Source organism: Calypte anna, chromosome 1, assembly GCF_003957555.1.
Source record: "Calypte anna isolate BGI_N300 chromosome 1, bCalAnn1_v1.p, whole genome shotgun sequence".
NCBI classification, from domain to species: Eukaryota; Metazoa; Chordata; class Aves; order Apodiformes; family Trochilidae; genus Calypte; species Calypte anna.
The window spans coordinates 174,335,066-174,356,770 of record NC_044244.1 but is presented as its reverse complement, the minus strand read 5'-3'; the positions used below and the strand labels follow the sequence as shown (position 1 = coordinate 174,356,770).

At 38.8% G+C, this 21,705-nt stretch overlaps 1 protein-coding gene across 1 annotated transcript in view; it reads right to left on the bottom strand.

Moving 5' to 3' along the window:
• Positions 1-21,705, bottom strand: part of DCLK1 (doublecortin like kinase 1) — a 234,182-nt gene that overhangs the window by 58,579 nt on the left and 153,898 nt on the right. Inside the window, exons 5-6 of the mRNA XM_030447097.1 lie at positions 13,862-13,978; positions 3,357-3,451 (exon numbers count right to left, since the gene is read on the bottom strand). Coding sequence (XP_030302957.1) covers positions 3,357-3,451; positions 13,862-13,978 — 212 coding nt within the window. The remainder of the gene's footprint in view (positions 1-3,356; positions 3,452-13,861; positions 13,979-21,705) is intronic.

Genomic DNA, 21,705 nt, shown 5'->3' with positions numbered 1-21,705 from the left:
AGTGCAAGTTTAAACACTCAGAAGCTGGAAAAAAACTATAAAATTCCAAATGACTCCTAGTTCACTTTTCAAGTCCTTATATTACACTTATTAAATGAAACTTTCAAATTTTATTTTCATTCAGTATAGACTAAATTTGGCCAAAGATTATTAACATAAAACTTCCACTGATTTCTGAAATTCTGGAAATAGCTCAGCCATGGTCATGTGCAAGTGAAGAAGGATGAAAGTATCTTTTTATTTTCTGGCTTTTGAGGGTAGAAAATTTTACCTGTAGGGTTACAAAAGCATTGGTTTCAGGAGTATAGTACATGTATCACAGCAGTGTTCTTGGCTGTATTTATATCAGTGGAAAGCCTTCCATCAAAGGAAAGGTTTATTTTTTTTTTAAGGTGAATGATGAAATGCCAGTAAGACGATCGATCAGTCCCTTATTCAACTGGTCTAGCACACTCCATAATTCAAAAGAATATTTTCTTTGGAGAATTCTACCAGCTCTGCTATATTCACAGGTCTAAACTATTTACAAGGAGGAATCCCTTAGTTGTAGCAATACCTTGTTTTCTTGCCTCTGAATTCAAAAGCATAACCTCCCCTCACCTCTACCACCCAGGAAAAAACATGGCAGACTGCCTAGACCCCTGAGCATTTTGAAAGACCAAGCCTACAACTCCTTCATAGCACTCAGATGGGGATGTTGAAGAGCTGACCAAGAAGTTACATCAAAGGGGATCAGACTCTGCTACACTCACAGTATCCTGGGTCTTCCAGACCCACTACATACCACTGACATCCCAGCTATCTGATGGTACAGGAGAACAGGCACTCCTCTAATTCTAACCACAAGGAGAGAGAGGCAGAGAAAAATATATATTACTAAGTTGAGCTGACTTATGCAGGACCCACCATCTTGATGCTGTTCTAAAAGCAGCAGCTCCCTCAAACTCCTCACAAAGACAGAAACACAGACCATTGAAACCCAGCCCTCATCTTCAACCCCACACCATAGCTCTAGTAGCCAATGCTCCTCTTTTGGGGCAGGAATACCTCACCTCTCCACAATGGGGACAAGGGGGACACTGAAATCTGACTCCTCTCTTGTAGTTCTATCACAATACGAACTTTTCAACAGCCTCCTAGGGAATAAACCTTCTGCATCTGGCTCATCAGCCCTGCAGCTGAAGCCTTTGAAGATGAAGTAAAATGCTTTGGGTTCATATTTTGTTTATGACAATATGATACCTAACCTGTCCTCTAAATAAAATCTAAATGGCAACACACAAAAGATGGCACTGAAAAAAAACAGAACATTGTAATACTACTAACAAGAAACCTAAGATTTGCATGCACTGTTTAATGGCTGTTCACAGAACTAATATAGTCACTGGAATAGATATTATGACTTTTAACAACGCAATCACATATTCTTACAATGAACTTCTAGCTCATTCATTTTACAAGTTCAAGATGAAAGGAGCTGCAATTAATTCTCAGAACAAGTGTAAAGTTTTCATCCCTGAATTTCTGGGTAGTTGCCTGTGTAACCTAAATAATGTTATTGCAATGCATTTTTACATGGTTGCAATCTACTTTCAATGAATGTATTCCATGTTTTTGTAAAAAGTCTGTCTAAAATAAAGCCAAACAAGCTGAGCCCTACTGAGGTCAAGGAGACTTGAATATTGGAGAAGGGAATTCAACTCTTTAAAAATGTCTTATCTCTTCTGTAGTTTATTTCCAGCACAGTTAGCAATCTGATTGTGTTATCACTACACAGCCCTTTGCATCTGTAATACTGCCACTGAGTGATCCTGTTACACTTCCACACAGGGAATCCAGGTAACAAGGTGCCCATCTGCTCTCCTCTTCACATTTGGAAGTCAGAAATCTTGTGGACAAACCCCCTTTATATCTAATGGTGCTGTCCACATAGTTCCCACTCACCCACCCACGAACACTAACAGAAAAACATTTCTTCACTCTAAGGAGAGAATCAGTGGGGAAGGAAGTTTAGGAAAGTTACCAATAAAAAGAGACAGCCTTAATGCAAATTAAAATCCACTGAGTAGTGATATCATCCATCTACACAGATACCTCTACATCACCGATCTATAATTAATTTGGAAGACTCTTCATCCCTCTTCAGTGATCTATTAAAGATACATTAATAAGTTTTGAGAGTAAGAGCAAACAGGTGTGGAAGACATTGCATTCAAGATGATTTTAGTACAGGTTTACCCAACTCTCTCTATAAGGCAAGATCATAAGTAGCTTCTATATCTATAAAGTAGTCATGGCAGAAACCCATGGCTGTATCCCACTCTCAGGTAAGACTTGGAAATGCATAATTCCTCAGCTCCCTGGTGCACACATCAGACATGAAGAAGTGCTAACAGGCTTGAAAGGTGTAGTGCCATGCTACAGCTATTCCTGATCAGGATTTCTGGGGAATCAAGTCTGCTCCAGCCCCTAAAGTCAAGCACTGCCAGCTCTCACACAATCCCCTTTACTTTGGGAGACACAGATTATGTCTATTTAAAAACTGAAAGGGCAGAAAAAGGGTGTGTTCAAACTGTGTTTATAAACAAGTCTGAGATACAGAGCACTGCCTTAGGGAAGCTTTCATTGAGAACAGACCACAGCTTAGAAAAGAGCAGAAGAGAGGATACACAGACACCTGTCCCATTACTTTTGAACAGATACCATTAATTAAATCAAGGTGTGGAACCTCTTGGGCTGAACCAGTAATAATTTGCCAGAGGGTTATAGCAGTAGCATAGGTGCTACCTTGAATCTGGATGCTTAGGTACAGTGTAGATTTCTCTACACGTGATAACTAGTGGGAACCTACAGCTCCTAACAACTCTGTCCCAGCAAAGTGACTGACAAGTCTCGTGCTGCCTTGGTACTGAAAGTATTTTCACTGCACAAGGCTATGACAGCACAGCTAATCCACAGCTAAATTCCCCAGTGCATTCTTTCACATTGCTTCAAAATCAAAGCTGGGTTTTGCAAGTGACATATTGCCTATGAACAAGGAAAAAATGAAATCTTTGACAACATGAACATTTCTTGCCAGTTGTGAAATGTTTGGAAAAAGAAACTAAAACAAACAAACAAACAAAAGTTTAGTAAAAAAGCAGAAAGATACCCCTCTTTCAATTACCAGCATACTTAGCATTTTGGCAGACACAGAACAGTTGTATTCCACTGTACAAACACAACAAGGACTGTAGCAAAGCTCTTCTAACTTACAGCTCTACACAGGAGGAATCAGTAGGGTGAAGACTATTGGATAATGGCTATGCCAGATTCTCCCACGCCATATTCAGAAATCAGTTTCCTTATTTCCTTACCCTCTGTTTCCGTAGGCTTCCTGGGCTGGTGGGAGATGGGCTTGGAGACTTCCCAGAGCGGGGAGTAGAAAGCTGGCTACCAGGGGTTCCATTCACTGAGAGGACAATAAATTGAAAAAATAAACACAAGGCATTATTAAAAGCAAAGAAATAGTTAAAGACATTTATTTCTTCTCATTCATTGTTGTATATGTTAATTTGGTTTTTTTCATGATTTAAGTATGAAGCTGTTGACAAAAGAACTGTTTCTTAAGAGTTTTGGCTTGCGATGCCAATTTTTATACAGCATGCAAGCAAATAATCAACAGACCTGAAGAGTGTTTAGTTAATGGCAGAGAACACAACTGTGTTTCCTTAAATTGTCTTGTTCCTGTGCTTGCAAGTGATGGAAAGCTAGGTGCTTGTTAACCTTACCAGACACAATATATGCATACCTTTCCATTCCATGTAGTTATGGCTTGAAGTGCTGTTCACCAAAGCCAAAAAGCAACATTGCTTGCAAGAACGAATCAACTGCTTGCTGTTCCTTACTCATTCATTTGAAGAGATTGCTTTTTGCAATACTGACCCAGATACTACCTCAGACTTAAACCGAAAGGGCTTTCTAGAGGCAAATAAACGGGATGTAACACTTCAAAAGTCTGATTTACAGCAAAGCATCACTTTCCCAAATAAATAAGTTCCTTCTGATATGTCAGTGCCTGTCATTTTAGAAGCACCTATTGCAGGCATGTGACATTATCCATTAAATTAACAAAACAATACCAGCAGAGGACAGAATTTTACTACAAAGTAATCACACAAGAGGTTATCGATAGTGTTCACCCTGAAGCACAGATAGAAACACTACAAAGAGTGAATCACATCTATATGCAAATCTCCTTAAACAAGCAACTGCTATATCACAGTCAGTATTTGTCAGGAAAAAATGAATCACACAATCAGATTCCCAGATCCCGAACCTGAGGAGAACATTTAAATACTAGGATATCGACAAGGCATTTGACTTACCTTCTATGAGTTCTAACATGGACAAAGTCTTACTGTTTAACCTGCTAATAGCAAGCAGCCAAATTCCTGTGCTGTGCTAAGCCAAGCTGTAGCCACGCTGAGAAGCAATGGGATTAGTTAAGGATAGCAGGGACTGCTCAGAGAGTGAGCGGAACGCGATGCAGGATTCATAAGCAGAAGCCTTTTCTGCGTAAAGCTGACGTCTTCAGAGCAGCAGTGGGAGGTGCAGGTGCTGTCTTAGGGCTACATCAAAGGTGTCAATTAAGCAGAATGCTGCTGCTTCCCAACGCTGAGCCACCGCAACCCCCACTCACTTTCCACGGAGCCCCGAAAGCCTGAGCAATTTTATATGCTGTGCACTGAATCATAATGTGGTGCCTTTGGGGGCAATCCACCAAATGACTCATCTGAAAATCAAAATGACAATAACTCTTGTAAAACCGTGGCTGGCTGGCAATCTTGCAAATGCTAATTCCTTTGGATAACACAGGAGGCATTTTTAATAGGTTTTTCTTACTTTTTACATAATACACTGTTCTCACCAGCTAATACTTGGCCCACAGATTTTAAGGAAGGAACGTGTGTACCTACCACACCACAAATATCAATGGAACACATTATTAGTGATCACTTAATGGTGCTCAAGTGATGTGAGGGATCAAATCCTAACGACACTTTGTGCAAGGCATTGTTTAAGGTAAAGGTGCAATATGTTTATATAACTACAGGAACAACAGGATACATTACCTGGATCTGAATGGGATGCTTTTGTAGGAAACCATTCCATTCATTTAGGCTTCAAATTTTCATTGTGCAGAGGGCAGTGGTTTCCATGTATCTGCACTGATTCAAATATTGTACTAAGTGTGTTTGAGAGAGCACACGAATCCAGGACACATCCAGTGAAGTTCATACAGAATTCAGCAAAACACCCCATAGGTCTGGCTAATAATGACTAATATCAAATTTATTATCAATGCCTTTGAAATCAGTTAGGGAAAGGGCTGACAGTTGAACCAAATGATCTTGAAGGTCCTTTCCAACTATGATGATTCTGAGGGCATTCAATTTTTGAACTTCTGAAGTTTTAAAGAGCTTCTTAACAATACAGTATTACTTAGAAACCAATACTAAACTATGTATTCCTACAGAGCTAGTCCTCCAGACTTCATTAACAAGATTAGTACTCTGCCTTCTCTTTAAACCAAGCATATATTCTTTGGTCTTATTTGACCAAATTTGGTCTTATTTGATACACTTTAATAAATCTTACAGCACTAGACACAGGTTCTTGATACCTACAGAATGACTCCTCCATAATTTTCAACAATACCTTTTTCTTACAATCACTAGTGCAATTATGCATCAGCCATGTCTATGAATATCTACTTGAGATGAAAAAAGCAAAGTATCATATATTCTAAAAATTAATCACTTGCTAACACCAGACCATCCAGAGAATTTATTCTAAGCCCCAATGCTCTCCCCAGTGGCGCTTTTTAGAAAGGAAAATTATGACAGCTGTGCTTATGTTGGCCATCTTCAATAAGGAATAATCAAGAGCACAATTAATGGATCAAAGCTCTCAGGAGATACAAGTGGAGTAAACTCACTACCTAACCCATATCCAAAATCCTTAGAAAACATTTCTAGGTGGAATGCATTCTGGTTGGAAACCACATTCCTGACCAGTATCAGCACTGCATTTCTCACTAAGTGATCCAGCACGTGTTCCTAGAGGGAACACTTATGTAGATAAAGACATATACAATTAGTAAATCACTCTTGTGATTAATCATCTGATGACTGAGTGAGGCAAGAGGTTTCTTGTCACTTGTTATTCAGAAAATGGCAGGGGTCAGAGGCTTCAGCTTGGCATCCTCCCATCATCTCATGGAAAAGATTTATCTGTTCAAAATTTCACAGGTAAAATATCTATTAAAATGCCAAAACAATTTTTGTGGCTGCACTGAGATGTGTGCAACTGCTTGACTTACTTCTGTTGAGGATGCATAACAGGGTAAGAAACTGACTCTGTATTTGATTTTGCAGAACCTGTCATGAACACAAAGGTAGAAAACTGCACAAAATATAATACTAAAACTGGATACCATCATCTACTGAGATAAATGGAAAATATGTTTTCAAATGAAAATGTTTTTTGAACTTGTGAAAATGCTGTAAGAAAAAAAGTACTTTGATAGCATTCCAATAAATATGTTTTGATGTGGCATCTTCTTACTAAACAATAAAAAGAGAGAAAAGCTGAATTAAAGTATCAAATGGCAGTCTGAGAAGCTACCAGTGCCACTGCACTGTATTAAAATCATACTCTCCTAAAACTGCCTGTTGATGTGCTAGCATCTTGTACTCTGTAAAATATGTTGAGATGACTCTGTGTGTTTGCAGAAGTGGTTTGCCAAACACAAAAGTGTGTGTGAAGAGGAAAGAGAATACTGAGGGAAAGGAATAGTGCAGACTTTTTCAGACATAATTTATTTACAGAACTTATTTACAGAAGATCCAACATTTGTAGGTCATATTCAGCAAGCTGAATTTCCTGTTAGCTAGGAAATAGTGATGTGAGATCATTACTTGACCCTGTCTCAATTACTCCTGTAGTTTGTTATTCTCCTTTCCAGTGCAGCACTTTTGTCTCAAGAAGACTATGCAGTTAAAAGTAGTTAGGGAACATGCCATGCCTTGCCTTCTCATTCCTGCTGCTTCTGTATTCTAGCTGTATCCATTTCCTCACCTTTGCCTCCATTGCAAAGGAGAGAGCTTGTTCAGAGCCACATTAAGCAAGCACCCTCATTATTATTCCTTGGTTCAGGCTTTGTAGATTCCACCTTAACATGCAACTGGCTGAGAAAAAAAATCCCAAACAACCAGGGCTGCATGCACTTTAACTGGTGCTAAACTCTCCTTTTTACATTCAGTCTTTGCTATAGTTTTTGTTGAGAAGTTATGCAGATACAAAAAGAACATCTCCCTGCCATGAAGACACATTCAGAGCTTTTACCTCATCACCAGATAAGAAATGCCAGAAGAGTTCACCTTCAGGTCAGGCTTACTTTTCCATCCAGCAATAACCAATACCTGAGTCACAGCACCTGTGTGGTAGCTGGAACATGTGGCCCAAGTAGTGTAGAGCTCAGCAAGGACTATTAAAGCCCACACACACTGAGCCCATGCTGATCTCCATGAGGTGGCCACTGAGATGGCATTTTGAACTCAAGCAGCTCTGCCCTCACTATCAAGCAGATAGATGCTGCAGACATGCCTGAGATCTCAGAAGACAGAAACCTCTCTTGAAAATACAGTTCCCTGGAACTCACAAGTATTCCTGTTTGCAACTTCAAAAGGAGGGTAAGAGCCTCTTGTTTTCTTCTCTGCACTTCAGTGGAGTGCAGTTGATATCTATCGTGCTGGATGCTAACTTCATGTAGTACCTGTTCTAGAGAGCATCTAAATGTACATAAGGTTTAATGAAAATCTCTCTTTGGAACCATTTTCCCTGATGGGAAAGAGCAGGATCCTCAAATCAGCCCATGTGAATGGAGTACCAATTCTGCGGATGTTTCTTCATTCAGTACTTGACTATTTAATCCTTTAGGAGATTTAAGCTATTCAGTCTAACCAGACCTATTTCTCTAACTCATCACTTTTAATACAAGGTACAAAATAATAATAAAAAATTATTAGTATCAAATGCAAACATCATAAATAAAAAATTAAAAGGAAGTCAGGATCAAAGTAAAAATCATCTGGAAATCCCTGGGTCTGTAGGATGACTCTATCACTCCCATGGGTTTGTACTCTTGGCTTCAGGAAACTTTTGCTTCAGCATATTTATTACAAAATCTGTCAGCTGAGTACCTATAACAGTGTGAATAAAAAACATGTTATCTTGCCAAAGACAATATGATACATAGTGTTCCTTCCTTTGGGATCTGAAAGACCTTCCTGAGTCAGGTGGCTGAAGAAGAGTTGTTTCTGGGTAATGGCCTGGGGATGAACTATCAAACTAAATGAAAACACATCTTGCAGAGGTGCACATCTACCTCTTTGTTTCTACCTCACTGAGAAAAGCACAAGCATCTGTTCCAGAGAAGCATTTGATGAGATCCAATTTCCATATCCTAAACCACTTTTTTTCATTAGGGAATATCTACAGTTTTGATCAGGTTTTAGTTTGACATATAATTTCATGATTTCCTTGCCCCAATGCAATTGTTTAAAAAAATTAAAACACAGCCCTTGCTAATATGACCATTCTTCACAGACATTTGCTTCGTCACTTGGAATAGGTACGTATCAACCCAGTTACTCTTGAAATAGATGCTTGTCACACTACATAACTGAAACTCCTAAATAAGTCTTCTTAACACCAAACCCGAATCCTTGTTACAAATGAGATTTCAAGCATCTGAAATAGTTTGGATAATAGATTAAAGGGAATAGGAGATGGCTCAGAGGGAAGGAGAAATGAGAAGGAAATAATTTTGAAGGAGGTGTTCAAAAAAAAAAAAAAAAAAAAAAAAAGTAGATACTTTTATTATGAGCCAGTCCTGAAAATTACAGTTCAGATTTCAGAAACCAAAATGGAGCTTATACAAATGTGGTATCTCTCCTTAATTTAATGGACCAAGGGTACAACAATTCCAGCTGTCTCATGCTGCTTTTGATTTGATTTAAAATAATAATCATGAAGACTTAAGTGCCGCTTTCTTTCAATCTGTTATCTCTTCGCCTGCACTGAGGCTGCCACCAATGCTGTTAATTGGTAGCTGGACAGAAGCTGAAAGCTACTGAATTGCTGTCAAACATTCCTAATTTTAAGTCACCACCAACTGGCTGGTACTCCATGAAATTCAACATCTCTTTTATGATGTCCTTTCTCAAATAATATTTTATGTCAACAACAAAAAAGCCCATCAAAGTGTTTTAAAGGCTTTAAGAAGACATCAGACAAATTAAATAGAGGTGGGACTATCTATTGTACTTGGCACCAGACTTCAGCCCCCTGCCTCCCTGGGAGGTCATGCTACCTTTCTCTGCTTTTCTTCTTTCCCTTGCTCCCTGCTTCTTGTTTCCTTTTTGACTGAAAGCATGGCAATACCTCAAATGCATTTGCAAAAACCCAGAAATCCTCTTGCAGTTAGATTTCTGTCTTGTGGTACTGTTTTGAAACACTGTCAGATGTAAATAAAAAAACCTGAACGAAACATAAAATAATGGAGAAGTCAGCCCTTACCACACATCTTCCCAGCTTGCATGTATTCTTTTAAGAAGAAAGTATACTGTACTTTTATATAAAAACAGGATGCATCTGCTCACAGGAGCCAGAGAGGCTACCAGAAAAATATAAACATGGTAAGCAAATGCTCTATTAAGAAAAAAAAAAAGCAAGGATGAAAGAAAAGTGAACATCATTGATAGAAAGGCATACCTTCCTCCTCAATATGTCAAGAAATAGTCTAAAAGCAGATGCAGCTTTTTTGCTCACTGTAAATGAGCAAAAACCAAAATAATGGTGAGGAGAGGGTGTCTGCCATTCCCTTAGAGACTGGCACGCACTTCCTTGCCCTCAGTTAACCAGAGCACTGATTTAAACCTCTCTGGCACTGAGCAGCAGTGTAGCCTCTGGTATCTCTAAGGACCTTTCTCTGCACCCCTGCAGCTTGCTTTCCTCTTTCAGCTCCATGCTACCATAGCAGTGTGTCCCAGAGCCTGTGGGACAGCTGTTTTACCCCTATTGTCCCCATGCTGGTTCTGCCATGGCTGTGTACCTGCAAAGCCCAACAGTGCTGTTATGGCAGGTTCTGTGAGAGGTTCTGTGAGGATACTGCCTTTACAGGCAGTGGAGGGAGAAAGGCACTTCCAAAGGGTAAATGCTAACTATGACCCTTGGGAACATCAGTAAGAGCCTTCTACCTCCAGTACCAGATGAAACTACAAGGGAAATGTACCCCAGCACCAGGGCTGGAGGCTTGACAATGAGAAGAGGCACTCAGGGTCTTGTGCCTGCTCCTGCACACAGTTAGGGGTCACCTCAACACAGTTGAGACTGAAAGAAAATCTCTACACAAAGCTCTCTGGTTTTGGTAAAATGGTATTGCTCTAAACTTGAAGATGTGAAAATGAGACAGAAACATTAAAGCAAACTGATGAACAATCCAAAATAACCCCTTTGATTTCTGTAAGCAACTTTAGAAGCTATGGAGATGAACAGGGGGTTCATCATCCCATGACACTGCTTGCTCAGAACAAGGGACTCAGGGGCTTCATTGTGTTTATAAATATTTAGTTCAAGCCAAAGATTGGCTTAATTCACTTACCACTTGAAATTCTGTGTCAAAGAAAGGAAACAGATCTTGCGGAAGGCATTTAAGTGCTTAAACCAAAGCAGATTGTCTGCATGTCCTAGCCTCATTTATACATCCATTTCTCTAACAGGGAAATGACCCAAAGACTGTATCTTCATTAACTCTAAAATGATTAATCTCAATCAGCTATTCTACACTAGAAAAGAAGAAAAATAATGTTGAATGCCTCCACTAAAGAATATACCATAGCATAGATGCATCTGGGAGAGAACTAAGAGTAACTTAAGAATATCTTTTCCTGTTAGGATTTTATCAGTTTTAATATCCAACTCTGTGACTTTTACATTTTTGTCTTTGTCATCTTTTGTGCCCATGTAGTTATCCAGATGTATAATCTTGATAGGGGCATGAAATGATGACCAAGGTAGGCATCTGATACTTTTGCATAGCAAGAATGCTCAGACTTCAAAATGCAGAAGGAATCAAAAAGAGAAATTAGATTCTATCTAATTAGCAATACACTCTTCATACACCTTGCTTAGCTTTTTCTCAAGGGTACACTATCAATACCCCTTTCTGCCTCCTTTTTATCCCTGCTTTTCTCCATTTTCTTTTATGATACAACTCTTCAAAAATACCACACCTTTCTTTTTGGAATGCATATATATTGCCTTTGATCTGAGCAAAGAATCAACTCTTTTTCTTGAGTACACCATAAGCTAACTATTAAACCATGGCCTTAAGGTCCAAACACCTTTTAAATGCCTCCAGGGATGGTGACTCCACCACTTGTCCTGGGCAGGCCATTCCAGTGCCTGACAACCCTCTCAGTGAAAAAATGTTTCCTAACATCTAACCTAAAACAACCCTAGAGCAGCTTGCATCCATTTCCTCTGGTCCTATCACAGATCACTAAGGAGAAGAGGCTGTTCTCCCTCCTCTCTCCTCACTCCAACCTCCCTTGAGCTAATAGGAGAGAGCTGTAAGGTCTCCTTTCAGCCTCCTCTTCTCCAGACTAAAAGTTCTGTGAACTCCATCATCCATATTGTTGATACTGATATTGAACAGAATTAGCCCTAGAATCAAGCCCTGAAGAGTGCCACTAGTGAATGGTCACCAACCAGATGTAGACCCGTTTACTACAACCCTTTGATCCCTGTCAACCAGGCAGTTCTTCACCTAGGCTCCTATCAGTTGACAGACTGCTCTCATCATCCTATATATTCCTGAAGGGCTTGGGCCAATGCCTTTCTCTAAGAAAATCTTTATTACAGCATCCAAATGACTATGTCAAATAGGCAAGGACATGGGCATCTTTTGACAAACTAGTATGTGCCCATTTAATGTATATTTATTGTTTTTATGAAAGATATTTTTAAGACGGGTAAATCTGCCATTAGAAAAGAACCTTATAAAATGGTTTGCATTTTCAATATTTCCACTGCAATGTTTGGTCTCTTGTTATAAATGTAATGACACATTATTGCTGTGGCATAATGAAAACATTCCTTTTTTTCTTAAGCTGTAAAATAATTTCTTGATCTTTTGTACTGATTGACAATGTAATGGTATTCTTCTCAGGCTCTGTAAAACTGAACAGGAAATTAAGATTTACTCACCTATACTTCTCCTGCATGTTTAAGCAAAAATAATACTAATTCTTTCAGGACCCAAATCAATGAGATATCACATTGTCAACATGGCAAAAATGTTGCTAGTCCCACGGCATAAACATTTATTATGCATAGCAGCACAGTTAGTCCACATCAAAATGAACATATGCAACTCAGTGTTCATTACCTGCTCCCAAATGAATATGCATTAGAAAACCACAGAAAAAGTTCATAACATTCTGACACCAAACAGGGCTTCCCTTGCTAAAGTTTAAGTTAACTCTGTTCCACCTAGCTACAAGGAAAGCTATTCATTATATGGTTAAGAAAGAACTACTGGACTTGTTCCTTACAACTGATACTTCCCATTAACTCTTCAGTTTTCTCTTTCATCTCTTCTTAGAATGTGCAGGAGGCACATTGTCACCCAGCCCTGATACCCACATCTACACTTCTGCCTCTCATTGTGTCTTCTGCAGTTTTCCTCCTTCCCTGAGCAAGGATGCTCTGTTCTCAGCTTAGTTTCCTTGTGAAAAATATGGTTCCAGATTGTCTATGCCTCGCCTCCCAGGAGCATCTGGGTCATTCTGGTCACCAGCTCTCCATAAAGCCCTTAAGGTGTTGGATGCAGGTCCCAGTATGACATTCACTAACCTGTTGGCAGAAGACTTCCAGCTGAAAGGATGAGGTGGTTTTCAGACAGATCTAACATTTACCTCTTGCCAAATCCATATTCACAAGCAGTGCTGCAAATGCTGGATTGGATCTACTCAGCTGGCCCACATCAAGTATTATTTGTACTTGAAGGCACCAGTAATGGCAAATTATCTTCTGTACTTTTTTATGTATTTGTTTTGCTTGGAGAAAAGCTGCAGGGAGGATCTAGTCATAGACTGTTTAGTGGGAGCACCTAACTACAAAGGCAGACAAAGCAAGGCCCTCACACAGAAGTTTTTAAAGATATTGCTGTGCCTTCTTCAGTCTGTACCACTGGCTTGTTAGGTCAACTCTGACTTATTTCTTCCTCAGCTATCTTTGCACCTCACATTCACATCTGTAATTGCATTCTTTCTCTGCCCTGCTCCCCTTTACTCAATATCCTCATTTTCTTTAACCTGTCCTTTCCTCACTGCTGCCTCTTAACTCCCTTGGAAACAGAACACAAAAACCTCTGTGAAATCAACCTTTTGCAGACACCGATCCTATGCTGTGCAACCTGGAATATATTTTACATAGTGCTTTTTCAGTTCCTAGTCCAAAAAATACCACTTTTTGTCAGTCTTTAGGTATTGGCAGAAAAATCATGCATAGAAAATAAAGTAAAATCAACTCTGGTAATGTGAGAGCACAATTTATAAAACACTGGAGAATTATTTTGTATTGGGAAGACACTTCATCTCAGATGCAACTGAGAAAACAAGGGATTTTTTCATTACCAACTGCTTCCTACATATGATGTTTTTCCACAAAAATGTGGACTTTTAAGAACACTGCCAATTGTATTGAAACACAGTGGTAGCTGTTTTATTGAAAGATTTCTTACTTGCTTTACCTGAGCTGGTAGAAGCAGGAGACTTGCTGCGTCGGGATGGGCCTGGGCTCTTGGTGGTGCTCCTACGTGAAGTTGAAGCTATTTTGGTATAGGAAGTGGATTTCACCACCCGACATTCTAAAAGACAAAGAAACTGCCTAAGTTAGCAATTAAGAAAGCCAGCAAGATTCTGTAAAAGAAAGAGCAATGAAAAGCACAAACATTCAGCCCACGCATGTTTTCATTCATCTTGAGGAGTTTTATGGGAAAATCTGTATAAATGGCTCCATTAAAATCCAAGTACAGTATGTACCCAAGCCCAGGCAAAGAACTGCTGCAGTAATCCAGGCTTTTAGATTCCATGGTTACTGCAGGTACTTAGGACAGCTTAATTTAACAGTGCTGAGACCACACGTAAAATTTATCTGCTTTTGAAGATCCCAGCACAAGTAATGCAGTGGTGGTTTTGTAAATGATCCAAATGCAACATCAGCATTTTTGTCACCCTAGGCAGTCTCCTGGAGAAGAACTGGAAGCTGCTTTTATATATCAAAAAGTTAACACTGTACAAGATGACGCAGGTGTCTGTCACTCGCGAAAGGTTTGAGGAAAGTGAAGCAGGTTTGTTGTTCCTGCTTAATCCTCTGGTGAGCAACAACCCACATTGTGTAGCACATGCAATTCATCACAGGTTGAGGGAAATGGCACTACTTGCTCATAAGAGAGATCAGTAAAATCAATGAAGAGGCGAAATTACCCTCCCACTTGAGAACACCTCAAGATGTTCAGGTTAGAGTTTATATACACCCACACAGCTCTGTAGGCATTCTTGTATTACAGCTGCAAAATGGTTCTTGGTCTGAGGATGAAAGAACTTAGTGTGAATAATGCTGATGTCTTGCACTCATAATGGATACTAGATTAATCACCAGACATATTATACAGTCAAGGGGAAAAAAATATTTCCACTTCTTAGCCAACGTACAATCAAAAGTCTACAGCAGTGTTTACAATGTCTTCACCTGATGATGTCAGTATATTTCACTTGTTTAAAAATACAGCAGTAAACATTCAGTTGTGTATCAAACCTGTTCCCCATTTTCTTCCCATGGTTAAGGTTCCTTAACATAGGTTAAGAGAAATAAACAAGAATCTTTTTTTCTCCCTAGTCAGAAAATACCATGTACAAGCCTGCACATTATTTAGTCTTCACAGATGATCAGTGGAGCCTGTAACATAGTTTAGACAAATTAGAGAACAAAGAAATAAAATTGAGCATAACTAATTAACTTAAACATATCCACCAGAGAATGATGTAATGAAAAGTATTTCTCTTGGCTGCCCTAACTATTTGTCTGCCATCAAGCTGCTGAAGTAAATGGAAGTAGGAACCAATGTGTTACTGAGGGAACATCCAGCACAGCTGGGAGAACCATAAAAATGCCCTGGTCTTCCCAAAGCTTTTCCTCCCAAAGTCTACCACCTTTCTAGTGCCCAATAGCAGCTAATTTCTTTCTGTTGACATTTTATGTGATTCATTGATGACTATTCTCATTTTATACTTAACGATGAGTGGAAACGAAGAAAAACATTTACTGTGTTATAGGAGGAAATTACCAACTGAAACCAGGAGGAATCAGATAAAGCTTTCAATTAGGTTCCACTAGATAACTAAGGCAGGAACCTTTCATTGATGTGTTGGCATAAACTTCTGTTGCAGAAACCATCTATCCATCTCAAATGTAAATCGATTCTTCACCTTTCTTGTAAACAAAGATTTAGAAGGACCAACTTGTTTAATCTTGTAAAACTACAATGTAATCCTAGTGTGTGCCCCATGCATAGGAATTAGTCAGAAAGGGAACTGAATATTCTAATGATAAATATGAAAAAATACTATAGTACAATGTTGCAATCAAGTTGTCACTATTGGACTACAGTAATTTGCTTAGTAGAAAAACCCAAGAGTCCAGAAAGAAGCAGCCAGCTACTTTCTGTAATATATTTTACTATATAAAGTTTCCTGTTCCCAACATGTAAAGAAAAAAATCATCTACATCCCTTCTTGCAATTCATGACTAAACCTTAATTCTCATTATAAGCATTAATACTCATTCAAATTCTCTGAATCCCTTATGAGCACCCAGAGTTCGAATGAGGTTAGAGATAAGATTCTGTGTTTGAATGTGTCTTTCTCCTCAAAGTGTTAGAAAGGACTGGGAAGCAATTGGTATGAAAGGGAAGAGGAGACAACTAAATGCATGTCCAGACTTCCTTCCTATCCTACTGGCACAGTGGCATCAAGGACAATAGTCAAGACAGCCCTTTTGTAATTTTGCCTAACAAGTTTGGAAATGAGCAGAAAATAATTGATGAAAGGTTATTCTTCTTAATCTGGGGTTTGCCACACATAGGCAAGGACAATGTGGTTGACCTGAATTGCAGAGGCTAATTGCATCTTGTTACCATCTTCCTTCTCTCCTAGCAAGAAGCACTCTTGCTGACATGCAATAAAGTATGCTGCCATTTCAGAAAAAGGGGGAGGCTGGCAGCTGGCGTTTGGCCACCACTCACTACTGACAGGTGCCTTAGTAAGGGTGATGTTAGGAGTGGTCTGCAAGTTGTCCTGGTGGCTTACATATAGACCATGAACTGTTACTTGAGTATCCCTATACTAGTGGCACATTATCCCATGAGGAAGCCACATCTTGCAGCTAGCTGTATATTAAATCTCTCATCACTGGTGCAGAAACACAGATGATCTTATGTTCATATTATATTTTGTGAAGTGAACAATCACCGCAGAATCATAGCACAACCCAGGTTGGACATAGGAAAATCTCTAGTCCAATTTTCTGCTCAAAGCTAGATGTAGCCTAACATTCACAACCCTGGTTCACTTGAGGGATGCTTCAACCAATGTGAGGATCAACACAGCAAGGGATAAACAATGCAGGAGGATCCTGGAGATCCTATATATGATAACTTACTGATCCAAGTGATAGAAAAAACCAGAGAGAAGAGATGCTCTGCTCACACTCACAAAAGAAAGGGCTCATTGAGGATGTGACAGCTGAAGGCAGCCTTGGCTGCAGTGACCATGAGATAGTGTTCAGGATTGTGAGAGTTGTAGCTTAAATGAGCATACATTCTCTCCTCACGTACTACTGTGAACTCTACAATAAATGTTGTTCCTATGGGTTTACAAGTTTATTTATAAATTACATGGGCTACAGTAAGGCCTGTGGAGACCCACGTGGGCAAGCCCTCAGTGCTGTGCACACCAGAGTCAGGCAGTTCATGTCTTGAAAGAACTGACAACATTAGTGCAGAGTCTAAAAGGATTTCAGTCATGGATAAAACGTAACCATGCTGATTGCTGTAAAAAGGTCTCAGCACCCATGAACAGTTGATGTATGCAATTCTGTTGTCACATTTAGCTTGGGAAATAAAATGTTCTGCAGGAAAAGATCCCACTCAACCACACAACCCCTCTTGTCTTCTCTTAGATGTTACCATAATCTGCTTGTAGCTGTGGGAGAATTATTTGTACATAAAGAGGCAGCGAAAACAAACAAACAAGGAAACCCAGGGGTTTTGAAACTGTATTTTCTACACAGAATCTATACCGGTAAGGATATAAATGCACATCTCATCAACAGTATTCTGATAGTTATACAACAGGTCCTTGGAAAGACATTAAATAGAAGACCATAGTCCCCCCAGTTTTCTTTTGATGCAGAAACTATTTCAGAAATAAATCTGAACTCCTGACAGAAGAGAGCTATGCTGCCTTACTCACTCATGTGGGCATGCTCTGCCAAGAAGAAACACCAAGTGTTTCTGTAGTATGTTCAGTGAGATAAAAAATGTATCACAAAGCCCCAGTCTTTCCGCTCACCACAGACTAAGATTAAAGTAACAAAATTAGGATGCCCAGGGTTCTGTGAAGCAAAAGAAGGACTACTTTAAGAGCTGATCAGAGGCCTTGTTGCTTTCCAATTCAGCATACCAGATAAAATAAGGATGTTTTTTCCAGCCAAAACATCTTGCAGTAAGATGTTCTATTGTATAACTACAGACAGAACTACAAAGCAGGAGAGTGATGTGCAGGCTATTGGCAGTGAGACTAACCATGTAACACTGCAATCCCTTTATAGCATGGAATATTACCACAGAGGTCTGAGGCATTTAATAGACATTAACAACAATAAGGCTGAGAAAAGAGGAAACCTCCCAAGGCCATAATTTGACATTATTGAGACACCGTAAGGATAAGAAAAGGAACACGAAGTTCCTGACATCGCACAGAAGTAGGAGCTGGTACAACGAGGAGGAACCCAAACATATTTACTTATGAGTTCTTGATTCTTCCTGTTGTCAAATGGATAAAGGGTAAGCATGAAGTAATTAAGAGATGGAAACATGCAGAATCATAACGCCTCCAGTCTCCAGCTCTGTGATGTTCCATTTCCAAAATGTTTCATTAGCTTCTATGCTCATTAGATTTTACAATGAGAAGAAAGCAGTAGAGAGCAACTAATCTGCAATAAATGTGTCATAAAATGAACAAATTCAACACATTTCTAGAGAAGACTGTGAAAAGTTATCTAAATTACCAGGAGATCAAAATAAGCTTACTTGTCAGCTACTCAGAAGTTGATTGTATGGCCTTCACAAGTTCTTTCTGGGCTAAAATATTACTCTCTGCTATGCTTTGCTTTTTTTTTTTTTTTCTCTCTCTCTGTGTAGGGGATAGATATTTATTTTTTTGGTATCCCTGCCAATCTGTTTCTCAGAGACAACATTTAGCTTGGTTTTAGCAACATCTGTAACCTACAGATAAGCAAGGAGGGAAGATCAAGGATGTCTGTGGTTGTTGGTAAGCCACTTTACTGTGAGCCTAAGGCTGGTACCTTACCCCACTGCTTAACACCATCAGCCTCACTAGCACTGTCTGCAGTGCCTTCAGTAAATCATTAGCACAAATAAGGCACCAATTTTAGTTTTCAATGTTATGAGTAATTTGTTCCATGTTGCTAATTCTTAGTGCAGCTAACAAGATTTTACTTTTCAGCTGCATTCATGTCTTGAATTAAAACCAGCAATCTTCTGTTTGCAGAACCTAGTTTCACTCTCTGCAGCAAAAGGGAAATGGTACCATCCTATCTAGTGGTACTGATACACTGCAATTCCCCCAAACCTTCTGATGAATTGGTGGCAGCTATGACTTGTAATTACATATTCAAAAGGGTAACTATCATACAGTTTCCAGAAATTAAAGGGATAGAGACTGTTTCATAGAGGTTTAAGTAGTTTCAAATCTTCTGTTGCCACACTTGTGTCTACTCCAATTTTCATAGAATCATAGAATCCTTGGGGTTGGAAGGGACCTCGAAAGATCATCTAGTCCAACCCCCCCTGCCAGAGCAGGGCCACCTAGAGCACTTCGCATAGGAACGTGTCCAGGCGGGTTTTGAATGTCTCCAGTGAAGGAGACTCCACGACCCCCCTGGGCAGCCTGTTCCAGGGCTCTGTCACCCTTACAGTAAAAAAATTTTTCCGGATATTCAACTTGAACCTCCTATGCTCCAATTTACACCCATTACCCCTTGTCCTATCACTGGTCACCACTGAGAAAAGCCTAACTCCATCTCCCTGACACTCACCCCTTACATATTTGAAAACATTGATGAGGTCACCCCTCAGTCTCCTTTTCTCCAAACTAAAGAGACCCAGCTCCCTCAGCCTTTCCTCATAAGGGAGATGTTCCACTCCCTTAATCATCTTAGTAGCTCTGCGCTGGACTCTTTCAAGCACTTCCCTGTCCTTCTTGAACTGAGGGGCCAATTTTGTTCTGCAGTCTTCTCATTCGATGTGTTCCTGATGCAGATGGACAGTCCCAGATGCAGAGAATACAAATTCCTGCAGGTTTATCCCATGCACTAAGCTCTCTGGCACTGCAAATTCCTGCCTTATTGAGATTTCTGGTTTTATTTCTTTCTAGTAACCAGTCCTCCACCCATGATAAAGATTAGGAATTCTATTTCAACTGTGTGAGAAGCATTTGTGGTAGTGAATATCTAAATGTTTTGATTTCGATTTTGGTTTTTTTTTGGTGCGGTGGTTTGTTTTTTTTTTTTTCTGCTAAGAAATATGCTTTGAATGGGGTTTAAATTATAGAAAAAGTCAGATTTTCTTTCATGTGAAAAATCATTCTCCAGTTCTGAAACTGGGTTTGTATTCAAAAGCTACACACAATAAAATACAAACAAATAAAGCATCAGTGTCTTATTGCAAATCAATAAATAATCTTGTGAGCTCTTAGGAATGGCTTCACTCTAATAATTCTTTCAGATGTATGTATACTCCAGAAATGCTTTTTAAATTAGAAATAAAGAATTAATTAATGAATGAATGTATTAACACTAGTATCTCATTCTTCTCTGGTGTACTAAAACTCCTTATTTGTTTCTAAATTCAGTTAAGCATCCCAGAATTTTTTTCTAAAAAGGTAGATTTTACATATAATCAAAATGTTGCTTCAGGTAATTCCTACTTAATCTTCACAGATGCATGCCTATATAACATACAAATTGTTTGCAGGACAGAACACATAAGATACTAGAAAGGTAAAAATATGATGCATACATATGAACTATTCACATCATGGTCCTTCCTATCTGTCACATCAAAGGAATCCATTAATTTCTGTGACCTATCTTAGGAACCTGTAAGTTAGAAAGATGAAAACTCTACAGATATAGAGTATTGGTAAACAAACCCTAATTAGAAGCAGTACCTTTGGATGGGGATAGGCTCATTTACCTAAAACAAACAGTAAGACAAAATTTTTGCTGTATTTCATGTTCTTACTGTGTATCAGTAGATTTTAGCTTCCTGCCTTCTCCAAGTGCATAACCTTTTTGTCAGAATCATCTCACACAAAACTCCATGTTAATACTTTGGCTACACGACAATTTACAAATTTAACAATACAATGTTAAATTTTACCTTTTAACAGAGAAGAAATCATAAAAAATTCCACCCCACAGCAGTGATAATAAGGAGTTAAAACCCATTTTTCATCACTGCTAACAAGACACAATTTCTAATTATTTTCCAATTCTAAATTTGTGGGCAGTCAAAATTAGATGCTGCTGCAAAGTCTACTTGACTAAATTAATCTGAAGTATTTCCTATTGAATCCATGTGAATGAATTTGCATGTGTAAAATATTAATTTTTGTAACTGAAATTGCATTATTAGAAATTATGCTTAAGAAGCTTTAATTATCTGCATGATTTGAATGACAAGTTTCTTGGCATTGTTTTATTCATGCAGTTGGAGATGAAATGAGACAATGGTACAAACTCATTAATTTTTAACTTTTCTGTTCATCAGGATCAATGCCTTGCTTCCCTGTTCAGCAAAAAGAGGTAATATCTGTCAAATTGTGTATTAAAAATCATCTTACTCTTTAGTATGAGAGTAAACAGACCTCCTATCCAATCCATATGGTAAATATTAACATAATCCTAAGTATCAAGTACCCAAGGATTCCATCATATTTTTTACTTTTTTATTTATTATTCAAGCCCAAGAAAAGCAACAATATGGCAGTCCAACAAATTCTGGGGTTTTGCAAATATTACTTCATATCTGAAAAGTATCACTTGTTTTCAACTACAGACTATTTCAAATTACTCTCTTGGCACTTTACAAGCTCAAGTCCTTTCCACTATTAGAAAATTAAAAATCCCCATTTGCAGAACATTGGCTTCACATGGAAAGCATCAGCTAAAGGTATTAGCAAGAAATACCCATTTAAAAGTTAATTTTCAATATGTTTTAATCAGGTCTCC